The sequence below is a fragment of the Anguilla rostrata genome, chromosome 4 (assembly GCF_018555375.3).
Source record: "Anguilla rostrata isolate EN2019 chromosome 4, ASM1855537v3, whole genome shotgun sequence".
NCBI lineage: Eukaryota > Metazoa > Chordata > Actinopteri > Anguilliformes > Anguillidae > Anguilla > Anguilla rostrata.
In genome coordinates, this window is record NC_057936.1 from 51551660 (window position 1) to 51566771 (window position 15112).

The 15112-nt window shown below is 38.3% G+C and overlaps 1 protein-coding gene across 3 annotated transcripts in view; it reads left to right on the plus strand.

Moving 5' to 3' along the window:
- Positions 1-295: 295 nt before the first annotated feature.
- Positions 296-15112, plus strand: part of dok6 (docking protein 6) — a 60463-nt gene continuing 45646 nt past the window's right edge. The window contains exon 1 of one of the 3 annotated variants that reach the window (XM_064333122.1): positions 296-689. In XM_064333122.1, coding sequence (XP_064189192.1) covers positions 624-689 — 66 coding nt within the window. In that variant the 5' untranslated portion in view covers positions 296-623. The remainder of the gene's footprint in view (positions 690-15112) is intronic. The other 2 variants (XM_064333124.1, XM_064333123.1) reach the window with 2 other exon arrangements.

Genomic DNA, 15112 nt, shown 5'->3' on the forward strand with positions numbered 1-15112 from the left:
AAGTCTGCCCATTTTCCTTTGACTTCTTTCATTAACAAGGTGTTTTCACCCATGGAACTGCTTCCCACCACCATTTTTGTTCTCTCGACAGTATCTTGATTTGTATTACGTTTCTAATAAAACAAAGTGACTATATTTGTTCGTTAGACCCTTGCGGTGAATAAGGATATACAGTTTTCAAGGATTTATTCCATTTTTGGACAACCAGGCTGATTTGAAGGAAGGGAAACACCATATTCTAAGATTTACTCTGCCGTAAATAGTACCTGGATTATATTTATGACAGGTGTTTTTCTTTATTTTTTTTTTAAATGACCATGACTGAAAAGACTGTAGGATATTACTCTGTGCCCATTCACTGAGCACAAAGTGCACAATATCACAAACCAAGGCAAGTTTGTGATTTCACCCCCGTCCTGAATAAAAGATGGTGCGATCCAGGAAGCGGCACTTCTCGAATTAAATCAGCTGACGGATTGTATCTCCCTCGACTCAAATGGAATGAGCCGAAGGAGCCGGTTGCTCGAACGCTGTCACCGGAGCTGGCTGTGGGCTGAATGCCGGACTGACCAAAGGACTCGCAGCTACAAAAAGAGGACTTTTTGTTTGGGGACGAAAACACGATGGCCTCCAACTTCAATGATATTGTGAAGCAAGGATATGTGAAAATTCGGAGCAGAAAGCTTGGGGTGAGTAACAGTCGTTGTCAGTGCAGCTACTAATTGTCATCAGCAGCTGGATTAAAAATGGTTTAATTGCTGGATACTACCCTGCTGTATGCTGGAGAGAGGATTTTTTTTAAATGTGCAGAAAGTGGGATTCTTTCTCATTCTGTTTACATACATTCCAGTGATGTAAAAAAAAAAAAAAAAAAAACAAAACATAAAATGACCAAAATGCTTGCACACAGTTGATACGCAATATTTTAACTTCTAACGTTATACAATATTTAACCGTACCGTCGATGCAGTTATAGGATAACACAAACTTCAACCCAACTTTAAACAACTAGTTTGTAAGTGGATATTTTACCATCCACCTTTCTTTAATGATTTGGTTACAATTTTTTATCTGATATAAGGTAGCCTATAACAAAAGTTATGTGAAAATGTGTACACTATTTTTAACATAAAATTTTTGAAGTAGTTTTCATTTAATTTTATGTTTATAAAATAATGCAAAAGCCGTGTTTACTAAATGCATTCTTGCTGCATCCACAGTATATAACTTACACTTTGACATACAAGTTGCACATTGCCATTGCCGTTCCACGTTCCCATGATTGACTACCGGCTAGGAATCGTGTTGTTTTCGTGGATGACATGTTCGGTTGTTTATAACGTTGTATGCGGTCAAAATGTTCTGCAGCAGGTGAGCTTAGGTGACGGCGCTCGCTTTCAGCTCTAGGGCTCCTGTTATCGGCTGGGGGTCTATGGGTTCTCCTTGCTGGCTGCCAACATGCTCCTTCTGCAAGGAAATAAACCCAATGATTAATGATCCTTTGAAATTGTCTTCTAGCAAAAGAGGTATTGCATTTCTTGCGAAGCGAAATAAGGGTGATTCGGGAGCCATCCATGCTCTTAGGATGTGGTATTATTCTGGTCTGCAGAAGATTTTCTGAACATAAGCTTTTAAAATGCAAGGGAAAAAAGCTAAGGAGAATCTGGCAAAGGAAATCATACACAGAAACTATGGTCTTTTTGTATTTTCTTTGTTTATGTGCAGTTTACCAGTCTGTTTCTTAGCCATTCCATCCTTTTAGTGGGAAATTTCATCAAGGCTGAATGAGCACTGACATAAAAGTGCATAATTGTATGATACTTATGCTGTGGTATCATTAAACACATTCAGGTGCAACTGACCATGGACTGGGTCAGCACAACACTCTTTAAAATGGCCGTTTGCAGTTTTGCTTGATTTCAGAAGGTATACCTGGTGCTGGGTCTCTTTCAGTAGGGAAAGGGTTTGATTATCCCCCACATTTTCCCCACATGGTTTTTGTGCTTACATTGTGAAATGCGTTTATGAAATTCACTTATTTCAAGCCTGCTTATTATTCACAGTCAGCTTGGAAGATGTTAATGAAACATGGACACTTCAGGTCTTCACTAATTACCTGCTAATTTACCAGTCACACTCATTTTGTAGTACTAATGTCATGTTATTAGCGTTAGGCATGCTATTGGCATGCATTAGGCAATACTTTCATTTTAATGATCTGTAATGTGTTTGTTTCAGGTATTTTGTGATTAGGTCATTTGTTAGCTCCATCGATACTATAGTACTAACGAATGATCATAATCTGGCTGCTTGATATTTTGTGCTGTCCCTGTTCTGCATTTAAACAGGACTATTTCTGCAGCTCATTTATCTGTCTGCAAACCAAGCAGCACATTCACAGAATAGAACAGATTATTTAATTGGAACATCTGCTGAATTTCTGAATATTGAAGATCCCTATGCACTTTCAAGCATTCAGGGAAACATTTTTCATTACAAAAGAACCCATTGAAAATAGTGGTTGTCATCCAATTCATTTTATATCCCTTTCTCTTGATTTTCTTACTAATTTGTAATGACAGACAAACCAAAATCAAGAAAAATCCCAATTTGTAATTCAAACAAGTGAGGAATTACAGGCTTGTTAGAAAGTAAATGAGTATATGCACACAAACCACAGTCTTATGGAGGTGTATTTATAGACACTGAAAGCAATTTATGGATATTAAATGGCAGCATATAAACTCTGCTTTGTTTTTGTTAACTTATTGCACCGATTTTAGGAACTGAGTTGCTATCAACTGAAATGCAACAAAATAAGTGAATATTGCCACCATATTTCAGATATTTACTTTTTTCAGAAAATAGGTTGCCACAGTCATTATAAACAAAGAGTTCCATGGATGCTACATATATATATAGGCTATATATATATATATATATATATATAGTTTCATTTTAAATCCAGTGTTATTAATCACTGTTGATGCTGATGTATTGATTGTCTGTCCATGATTTAAAGGCTAAGGGGACAAACTGCTCAGAACAGGCAGTGTGGTTAACTCTTTTGTCTGCTAGCTTCTATCATGACGCCGTCACCATGAAAAAAACTTTTTATCTGCCGACCTGCTGTAGGTTAGGTACTTTAACAAAAATTTCTGAAACGTTTGTCCACATATACTTTTCTCAGGAAGATTCCAAGATGAGTGAAAAATATTAGCTGTTAAAATATTAGCTGTTTCCAAGCAGCAGATTGGAGAACCTTTTAAGCGATGTTATTGTTCATCGGGTCACCTTTGTTTTGTTTGCAAAAGGTGGTTTGACTTGAAGGACACATTTTCTGCAGTAATGCATTCAAATGTATGCCACTCTCTCATTGTGACATTGTGTCAACAGCTACAGTCTGTCATGCGTAATGATCACCCGCTGATCTCAAAATTCAATATGTGCAGTATAGGATTACAGAACTGAGAGTGTTCTTTGGTGGAATGAATATGGAAAGAATTCATTACATTATTTTTTTTTGACAATGCAATGAACTATATTTCATATACCACAGTTGTAGTCAATTACCAAACAAGTCAGACATTTTTTGTGAAATAAAGTTGCGCAAACCTCCTGCTTCAATCTGAATGTCCCCTTTAAATGGCTTCGTCAAAGCAATATCTCTGAAGTCTTGCTGTAGTACAGTATTTCAAAAAGTTTTCCACTAAACTAACTTCTCTCATGCAAGCCTGTGGCACTGCAGGGGGTGCAGTGACAACCTGGAAACCTGGGAAAAATCTGGAAAGACAGGTAACAGGGTGGGTGTGCAGCTGGATGTGCGAGACATCTGATTTCCACAGAAACAAGCAGAAAGCAGCCCTTGGGCTCTTCTATAGCTGGAATGGAAGACTGGCCCAGCTGGATGGACATTCTGCCACCAATTAGGACTGACATACTAGCATCTTAAAAGACACCTTGGTCATCAGAGAATATGTGAGGAGTGCTAGAGGCGGTTCAGGATTTTGGAAGGGGCAAGTATTCACCAATGCACAACAGGATATTTTAGTCATCAGCTGCAATGCAGAGGATTGATACTTTGTGATACCGGCAAAGGACCCAGGCCACTGACAGTTACTAAAGGATGCTTCTTACCACAGCAGGAAAGCAGAGCAAGGATCGGCCATTGTTAGTGCAGGTCTTCATTGAGCACTGAGACAAAAGTTTTTCTTGCCAGGATTTTCAGCCTGCTCGTAGCGCATAGCGGTAATTACACCATCTCAGTCAAAGAGGAGATGCATGAAAGGGAGCAGTTAGATATGGAAGCAGCTCATCCAAGGGTACCACACATGTTGATAAGGATGGCTTTTGTACATTATTACCCAATAGACATGGTTGTGAATATGATCTAATCACAATTAGGATGAAAATGACATTGTTGACAGATGGTAGGGATGGAAGGGAATGAAATTGGATAAATTATATCCATCATGTTTTCTGTCATTGTGATAAATTTTGGTGCTGAAAATGGTTAGGGGTATTTTAGTAGTCCTGGGGTGCATGAGGATCACAGCCTTCCACTGTAGAGAACATATATGAATGATTTTTACAGTCATTACTGGGACAGCAGTGATGTCTCACAATTCTCATTCTAATCTTTGGAGCTTTAAATAAGCAACTGAACCATACTGTTGATACTGGCTTTATGAGATTTTAGCAGAAATCACTTGGTACTTGTATTGTTAGATCAATGAGCCACTAACAGGCTAAAGAGAAAGACGGTCTTAGTTAACACAACCTCTCTTCTGTATAATCTTATTTCGGTGTTTCAGCAATTGCATTTTATTCTCATGCAATTTGAAGTCTGCTCATTAATACTCACAGAACACAGAAATAAATGATCGAGGCCAATTTAACGCACTGTATTAATAAAGGTCAAGACAGGATTTGTTGGCTAAACATTACCCATACTTCGGGGGCACTGTTCAGCTAGGCTGGTCTGCATTTTGATAATAGATATAGATGAGTAGATTAATAATTTTTTTTTCTTAATGCACCTTTCCTTTCCTGCTTCAAACCGTTGCATTAAAAATGTAGAGGACACACCTCTTTGTCTTTCACCAATGGAGCTGAAAGGAGCACAGGCCAGAGAAAATGATGAGGTGCAATGTATTGATCAGGTGTAACGGGAGCCGAGAACTGAGTAAATTGGGAAATGTAACAAGCCATTTATGCCAAGGCCTGATCAACTCCTTGAAAAGGATCCTGGTAATAGAGTGCTGTATAAACCCTACAGTAATATAACTGCATGATCCTGGGGGTTGTCAAATAGAGATCCTGTGGTTATGGACCCTTTCAGGCCTTACCACATACATTAAATGTTGAGATTGCAAGGCAGAGCAATGAAAGGCACCAAAAAAGGGTAAATACCTGACCTTTCAATAGCAGGCCTTCTTAATGCTAACCTTTCAGTCCAAAGGTGTGGATGCATTTACATGTGACTGGCCAAAGGTCTAGCCACAGTGCACTTTAACGCCATACTATATTTCTTTGAAAATACAGATTTTTAAAGGAAGGAGGGTTTTGATATGGCATACACAGAACCTTGCTGCTTCTGGTTCTTCTTTCTCCACAAAAATTATTCATTAATAGCACTAGGGCATGAGGATTTGTTTGTAATACATTAATTAAATAAGGATTAGAAACCCAACTACATTTAAAAATATATATTAAATGGCAGCATATCTTATGAGCCTTTGCAAAGCGCTGTTGAACAAGTTCCTAATTTTAAGATAAAACAGCTGGGTCCAAAAAGCTAATGCTTCATTGTAGCTGAAGGTCATCCAAAACTGAATTTTCCCCTTGAATAAGCACATCAGTTCAAAATAATCCAATTTGCTATGTTTTATTTTGTAATGTCAGTTGCTGCTGCTTTGAAAATAGGTGTTATTTTTGATGGCGCTACAGACATTGTAGTGCAATTGCGCTATAAACATTATTGTGCTGTATAAAAGCACAAAGCAGTGAAGTTTTGCAGGTGTTTCTTCTGCCCTGCCTCAGAACATTTATTCAGAAAAGTTTCGCATTTTATTTAATCTCACAATTTACCTTTTAATCTTAGGAACATGGAACAAACCACTCAACCATATTCTCGATGCTGGCACTCTGCGATTTGAGAGGAAATGAATTGTTGCTTGTATTCTTGGATCGATGAGCCACAAATGACCTAAATAACAGGACAGACCCAGTTAAAATCTCTCCTGTATCGTCTCATTTCCTTATTGTTAGGCAATGCAGACATTTGTATTCTTGTCGAATTGAATGTCCACTCATCAATACTTGTGACGCAGAATGGACTGGCTGAGGCCAGTATTTTCCCAGTTTTAGTACAGGACATTATTCTTCATTGGAGGGTCTTATATAGCTCCTGTAAAGTAAAGGTTTAGAGGGGAGAGATTTGATGTAAAATAATAAGGCACTTTGGGTAATTTCCTGAAAGGATATTAGGCGTGCTGAAGCAGACAGGGCCTTTCACTCTAATGGTGAGTCGTGGCTGGTCTGCCACTACCTCCCAGTGGTAATAAAGTTAATCACCAACCTTAAAGTTCAATATGTCATACATAAAATGCCACGTCTATAGATCTTTCAATATCATCAGAATGTTACAGTCAGATGGATTAGAGATTGCTTTATTAAATTGCACATTGCGCATACTTCTACACAATCGGTAAAATGTCATGCACTTTGCCTGTCACAGTTGCTTGTGACTCAGCTCGCTGTGTATGGGAGTCATTCACATTCCAGTAAAATGTGATGCTCTATAAATTTCTAAGGGCATATGAAAGGCTAAATGCTTTTGGAGCATTAAGTCGAGCTGACATTAATTAGAAATAAATGTGATTGTCCTCTTATTTGAGGTGTTATTGTCGCATTAGACAAAAACACATCCTAGACAGTATTTAAAACATTTTTATAGCATATTTCCAATTATTTTTTGTGAGACTGATTAAGTTCATAGCCGTACATTCTGCTTTATCACAGACAAGCCTAATGCACTGGAAAGCACAGTAGAAAAGAATATCTGCGGCAGATTTCTTGCCCCATGCTAAGCCGGCACTCTCCCATTCAACGGTTATTAACTTGCCTAACCGTTTTCCTTTGTTTCTTGAAGGCGTCTTTGTCAGACAAGGGGGTTTTGTCCTCTGCTTTCAGAGGACTGTATATTGAGAATATGTATTATAATAGGCCATGTTTTTTGCTGCCAGCACATTAGTAACAATAGCATAGACATGTGTATGAGAACAATGGTAGCATTGTCTGTGGGACAGTGGGCACGTCTATTCTAGAGTGAGTCTTCCCTTGCGCTCCACTATTTTACACAAGGGCAATACATAATAGTAAAAAATATGGTCTAATGAAATTCAAAATTATGTAGCACTTCTGATTTTGGCATTTCTACGAGAATAAGGGGTGTAATTCACTGAGCAAAACAGCATGATCAGTACACCCCTTGTACAGACCCCCTAGTACAGCATATATGACTGTATGGAGAATAGGATCATTTGTTTTGATTTTATCAGATTAATTCAGGCAAAGAACTGTAAATTAATTGTGGCTTCTTATTGGTATTGATTAACTGCTCTTCTGAGGATGCAGAAACAATATAACTAATGTTATTCACAGTGAAAAATGCTGCAGTTACGCAGTTGCTTTCAGAAATGAATCATGTCTGGGACCATAGTTGAACATTCCACATCATTGATTCCTGCTGTTGTTAATTATCAAAAAAGCTTTTACTTTGAACTGGGACAGATGTTACTATTAGCTGTTTACTGTGTCAGGAAGGCTAAGATTGATGAAGTAATGTGCAGAAAGAGAGAACAGTTGTTCACAGAGCCTTATTGTGTGCTTCAGTACTGTTTCTCCCTTACTCCTCTCTCTTTTCATCTTATAGAATCCTTGACCTTCTTTTTGAATTCCTTTTTGAAGAATCATTTATACATCATATTGATGCTCCAAAAGACCATTTTTTTTCACAGACTGCTTGCAAAGTTACAACCTGCAGTGCTCAGCCATACACAAGGAGAGCAATGCTCATCACTTCCTATTTCTTTTTAATTTCTCTAATTCTGGGCCATTGTGTCAGAATGTCACGGAATTTAAAAGCACATTTAAAATCAATATTGTTTGTCATTGTTTGTATAAAAAACTGGGATATAATGTGACTTAGTTTTAAAATGCTGCACAACGTTTAGATATTATCTGCTTCCTTTGGTTCCCAGCATTTTGCTTTCACTTGAGGAATTTGCCAGGATTTACACGGCTTAATATAGTCCGTGGATGTAGAGTCCTATTTTAATATTGTCAGCACAAAGCAAGGCACTGCACCAGTGGTTACGGTAGTGCGGTCTCAGGACGAATCATTTTGATCAGATGGGGACGCAACTGGCTTGGCATTGCATCTTGGCACTAAGCCTGTTACCCACAAGTAGATTTTGAGATTTGTGGTCCAATCAAGTACAGCAACATTCCATGTAAGAGCTCATTAATGCCTGGGCCAACAGGCATCGGAATATAGGATAAAAAGGGCTCGCTGCACCACTGTATGCAGCAAACATTTACAGTGTTCCTTAGGAAGATGCTAACAATACACTGTCTTGAATTTGCCACCCCCAAACGTTTTTATTCCCAGGAGCCTCCTTTCTAGATTTGAACATGAAAATGAAATATTGCGGCTGAAAATACATTTACGGTGTGAGGCGAGTTCAGTTTCCACCGCTTCTTTAATCCCTTTATCATTTGAAAATCTGCAGTCCTCCCCACTTCCCCAGGGCCTGTTATCCTCTGGGTTTCAGCCTAGGCCCTGAGCAGTGGGTGCTTACCACTAGCCTAATGGCAGCAGCAACAGAGCTGGGAAGCTGTGAACTCAACAGCCTTGGCTGTAATGAGATGCCACTGAATCTCTCTCCACGTCTCCTCCTCGATGACATTTGACATTTGTGTGGCACTGTTTTCCTCTCATCTTCTGCAAAATAAATAAATATATCAATAGTTTTTGTGGTCGCCTAGCCAGAGAAAGGAAGTGCATTGCCACCTTTCTGCAGCCCATATTCTGATCTCCCTATGAAACTCCTTGAAGTGAATTCCCAGAACTTCTACCTTTACTTGATTTTCACATTCCACCTGTTAGACTGTTCACCAGCCCACACAAATCATTGATCCCCCAAAACCTACTGAAAAAATCCCACTGATCAGTATCCCATTGTGTGGTTATTTAATTTAGTCAAAATACATGAAACTACCTCAGCAGATGATAAGATGATTGTTAGGTTTGCAGCGCACAGTCAGGAAAAGAGAAGGAACAGTAGCATCATGCAGCAGGTGCTGCGTATTTTTATCTGTTTTAAAAATGTTCTGGACACTAATGAGCTGTGTGGTGCTCACCTGCAGTAAAACTGCAATATGATGTACTTAATATCAGGCTGAGCTTGATGTTTCCTCTGGAGTTATTGTGCACAAATGATTTCTGGAAAAGCACTGCCAAGGGAAAAGCTATATCGAGTGCTGTTCCAATCTTGGCGGCTCCACTTGCAAAAATAATTTATTGGGTATAATAGAGAACAAATGATTCATGCAGTAATCCAACAATGGCACATACAGTATATACAGTGCAGTCCATGTGACACAATTCTTTGTTTTTTGGCTGTACTGCAGCACATTAGATTTTAAATGAAGCAATGAATATGAGTTTAAAATGCAGGCTGTCATCTTTAATTTGAGGATAGTTTCATCCATATTGGATTATCCGCTAGCTGTGTTGAATCATTAGTTCATGTTCAAGAAAGATAGCAAAAGGTCTAGAGTTGCTTCTAGGTGTGGCATTTACAACTGGTACTGTTATGGCTTGAGAATGTATGGCTGGCACTTGAAATGGCTTACTTGTTTTTAAATACAAGCAATACTTCATAAAAACGGAGGTAATAGTTTGAGGCTAGTGATCACTTATAGACATAAACAATTGTATTTATAATTTTCTGGTTTCTAGCGATGTCAGACTTTGGTTTATTTTGGCAGCTGAGCTTTCCTTAAATGACCTACATAAGGTACACCTGTGAACAGAAAGGAAGACTTACGACTATCCAGGCTAATCGGTTTCTGCTCATGTCCCATTTGTTGTGCCTCAAACGTGAATTGTGTATTTGCCTTAAACAAGCTAAATGCCAGTTGTTAGAGAATGATCCTCTGAGCTGCTGACCCCAATTGAGGTTGCTGCAAAGTCAAATGGTTATTTATCCCAAAAAGATCATAAACGTATAAACTCATTTGCATTGGTTTTAAGCTTTTATACATATTTTAAAAAATGTGAGAATTACTGATTGCAAATTATTCACTAAGTGTCTCATTTAATGAAGCTGATATAAATTCAATGCCATGTTGCTTCATTTTAAGAAGAATGTTTTTTCTTTGCTTTGTTTTCTCTATTAAGCTTGTGACACACAACAGAGAGCTTTATCTGCTATTTGGAAAAAGAAGAAGATAATTGCAACAAACCAAGGTTGTGTGCAGTAATAACACGGTGGTTACCCAAGGGTCCTAGATTCTGTTGCTGTCTTAGGCCCGGCTGACTGTGAATTCTTACAGGACAAATCTGGTTGCTTACAATGGATAAAAGCATGCTACCAAATAAATTTACCTGTGTGTCATTAACCATAAACACGATGCTATTTACAATTATACGGTGTTAGTCTGGGCATGGTAATAATAGAATGTGCAAAAAATCTATATGCAAACTGATTTTAACTGTGATATTATGAACCTGACCATCATGTTATTTTTACGGTTCAAGGGTTTGTCCAAAGACTCGATTTTTACATGGTAAACTTAAATTAATATTCCAAATACATTCATCATTCCCCCCATATAACCAGTGACTTGGACAAGTAGGCTGTGCCAATTTTAAATAAATGTCTGACCCATATTATAAGTGGGTTGGGGTTAAATAATTTGAACTCTTAATGCTAGGATTTCTGAATGGCTGCACAGGAATACTGTAAGCTCTGATTTGTTTTTACATCAGAAGTCTAATGTGCTGATTGCTTTTTTACAGCCTGTGCTGTTCTCAGCTCTCTTGCAAGCCAGCTGGTGTTGATGGCTGCTCTTTGTATGCTGACACACATGCTGAATTGCAAACGGATATAAACACATCCTTGGCCTTCTCTGAGTCTCTTGTACAGTATGTTCGCAGTCTGTTTTGGGCATGAGCTTTCATTCAGGGGCAAACCGTTACTGCACGTGTCATCCAGTGTTGTACGCCATTTTCTCAAGAACTCTTTGCTTAATGTGTTTTCTTAAAAATATACAGTAGTGATAATTGAATTTACAAGTAAAAAGTTAGTTTAATCAGACATTAAATTGTAATATGAATGCCGGATCAGATTTCTTTACTTTTTAAAAACGTGATAAACACATTTTCTTTTGGTTGAACCCGGGAGACTTGCACAGCTAATGGAGAAGATTTTTCTGAGAAAGAGAGAAAAAAAATCCTAATGATGAGGCATCACCTGAGCAGATTTTTCTTTTGCCGATCAAAGATTTATTGTACAGTGTTTCTGCTATATTTAGTACCACAGTCTTTATGTTAGCCTGTAGACGTTCAGCCTCTTTATCTTTATTGATTTTAGCTTTGGCTCAGACGGAAACGCAAAATTTCTAGATAATTCCAGCAAAACATGGGTGACCCCTAGATGAGGTTAAGCCTGTTTCATGTATCCTGACCCTCACATAAGCATCAAGCATTTTGTGAAATGTGAGGGCTTAAGAGGCAGATGCCCTACCAAGCTGTATTGTGGCTGCACTGACCTTCCGCATATTTCTCACACAGTTCCAAGTAAAGATTAACTTCCCACACCTGTGCTATTGCTACCACACAACATGCAGATATGTATGCGTTTAGGGACACTCCTGCATACCTCAAAAAATCTTCAGTCTTCAGTTTATATATTAGATTTCTCTCTGCTGATTTTATTGTGCCTCAAAATAACTTTTAATGTTGCATGAAATACCAAACTAACATTTTATTAGTAATTCCTGTTTTTCCTCACTCCATTGTTTAATAGTCTGGCTTTCTAGCTTATGTGGATATTGTGCTTTTCTGGACGATTGCTGACTGAGGGTTTTTTTTTGTCACGTGTAAGCAATAGTTATAATGATAATTGACAATGAAAATTCATTCTCTGTCTTACTTGCCAGATGTTTTTGAATGTGGTCCAGGAAGATAAAATCAATAGGTCATTCTGGTAATCTTGTGTGGAATCAGATGCCTAACAGGAGAACAAAATGTACAGCCAAGTTAGAACAACAAAAGCTATTTTTGACATTAGTTTTTGTCAAATAAGTCAAATCACAAAAACAGAGAAGCAAATCTGAGAATGGTGATGAAATATTAAATTTAAGTATGAACAAAATGAAATAGCTTCTGATGGCTAGTAATTTATTCGGTACAACAGAGTCACAGATTATCATTGAAAGTGATGGCTAAAAACAACAAATAGGCCTACATTGTTAAAGGAAAATGTAATTCATAAATGGTGTCGACATGCCTGATTGTTACTTTCCATTTCTGCTTTGTGTCTTATGATATATACACTACATGGCCAAAAGTATGTGGATACCTGACATTCAATATCTCATCCAAAACTATGGGCATTAATATAGAGTTTTTCCACCCTTTGCTGCTATAACAACCTCCCGTTTTACTGGGAAGGCTTTATAATAGATATTGGAGCATTGCTGCAGTTATTTGCTTCCATTCAGCCATAATTGCATTAGTGAGGTCAGGCCTGACTCATAGTTGGCTTTCCATTTGATCCCAAAGGTTTTGGATGGTTGAGGTTCAGGCTCTATTCAGGCCAGTCAAGTTCTTCCACATTGTTCTTGACAAAACCATTTCTATATGGACCTCGCTGTGTGCCTGTGGGCATTGTCATGCTGAAACAGAAAATGGGCTTTCCAAACTGTTGGGGAAGCACAGAATCTACTAGAGTGCGATTGTATGTTGTAGCATTAATATTTGCCTTCAATGGAACTAAGAGGCCTAGCCAAAACCATGAGAAACAGCCTCAGACCAAGGGGTATCCAGATACCTTTGGTCATCTAGTGTATATTACTTTGGAAGTTACTAACCTGGATTGTACGTGCTTGATGTATTACTTTTAATTCTTTTTTTCCCCAGCAAACTGGAAGTGGATAGGTAGCCTGGACATCTCTGTATCCCTGTTATAGTTTGTGGCATAAAACTACATAATATTTTGTAAACAGTAGTTATAGTGTATCTTGACTCCAGTAACAATATTAAAGACGGCAATTAAAAAGAACATTTTTCTGTTATCAAATTATCAGATGTTTGAGTGTGTTTTGTAGTTAGTTGGTGAAGTCTGTCTTGCATTTGTTGCTTTAACTAATGCCCTTCACCATAGGACTTCAGAATGAGGATGTGCCCTTGTTTGCACTCATGTCTGTTGCCAAACACTATCGACTTGAATGGGTAAAAAAAACAGGAAATGCATTTTTACGGCTTGACGAAACAATTTGCTGTCAACAAACCTGAGCCATGCTGGTTATCTGAATTTACGGGGCGCTAATGGACCAAAGGCAGGAAGACATTTTTCTCGTCTCTTGTAAAAAAGAGCATGCTTCTGTGTACTCTTTGGATATACACAGACATACGGATTTGATTTTGCATTACGTATCTTTAAACTGGCTTCCAGCTGTGGTCTTGTCTGCGAAATGTGTTTGATTTGATTCAGACGGACCCTTTAATTTTATCGACCGGGTGTCGAGAGGAAGCGGTATTGAGCCCTGACTGGAGGAGAGCCTCTGACTGTAGTCATTACAGAGGTGCTCTGTGTAGTGTGGGTCTGGCAGCAGCTGTGGTACTTCTTCTCAGAGAACCCCTGTGATCCAAGCACCTCTTTCCCTCCAGTGTACCTGGTCCTTGCCTCTCTCACTCCACCGGGCTGCATACAGAACCTGTCTCTGTCCCATGTGCTATCAGCACCAGAGATCTCATAAGTCTTCATTTTCAGTTAGGCCCCTGCTATCTTGGTTCCGCTCATAATCGTTTAAGAACGACTCGCTCATACTCCTGGACTGTAGCGTTCTCGACAAGGATAGGAAAAGCCACAGCCTACCCTAGCTTCATAGGATGTTCCATATCACCGTGGCTCTTACAGTAGAATTATATTTCTGGACTTAGTGAGCCTATGAATGTTTTATGAAAAGCTGAAGCCATGCATTGGAAATGAGCTGGAGAATGATACTGTGATTACTTGTTTCTGAGGTAGCGCTGCATTTTAGATGAGGTTCGAAAAAGCCCTAGATGGAGTAATAAGCCCTCCATTTATGATTAGAAAGAACAGCTGTAGTCAGCAACACATTTTGAATAAGTATGCAAAGCATAAACAGTTTTTGGAAAGGTAGAATCTGTATAACTGAATCACCGGTATGTCAGGAGCGGTATTGATTATTATTGGTCAAGCATCGCTACCAAGCTGTGCGTATGCAGTTTTAATATTAAATTCAGTTTGTGATCAAGGAAGCCATTCATTTAAGATGAAGGGCTGATTTAATTAATGATTATTATTTTTGTACATGATAGCCAATTTAAATGTTTTAGCCAGTGCAATACTTTTTGAGCACAGCTGGTCTTCCATCTAATGTGAATGATTTTGTTATAATTGATTGCTTATACTTGCTGATTTGATGGCACTCTGACCCACTGGGCAATTATTATTCACCCAAATATCTGAGACAGCTTTCAGTTTTAACATGAGTTCCCAATACTAACCGTACAGGGTGTAATGACTTCTACTTTGTCTAAGAAAACAGTTACAGAGTTTTGCCTTGGGGCTGCTTCCGTGTTTCATTGACCCTTTATTTACAAATGTGTTGGCGAAATGTTTATTAATTGAACCCAACATGCCTGAGCAAAAACACGATGCATAACAATTTGGATCCCATTAAACAGTAATGTATTACATTCATATGATGGCTTATTCAGTCTATACATGCTGGCTGTATGAATCAGATTTTTGTATTATTCCTCACTCTAAATGATCTTTTCTTTGAAACA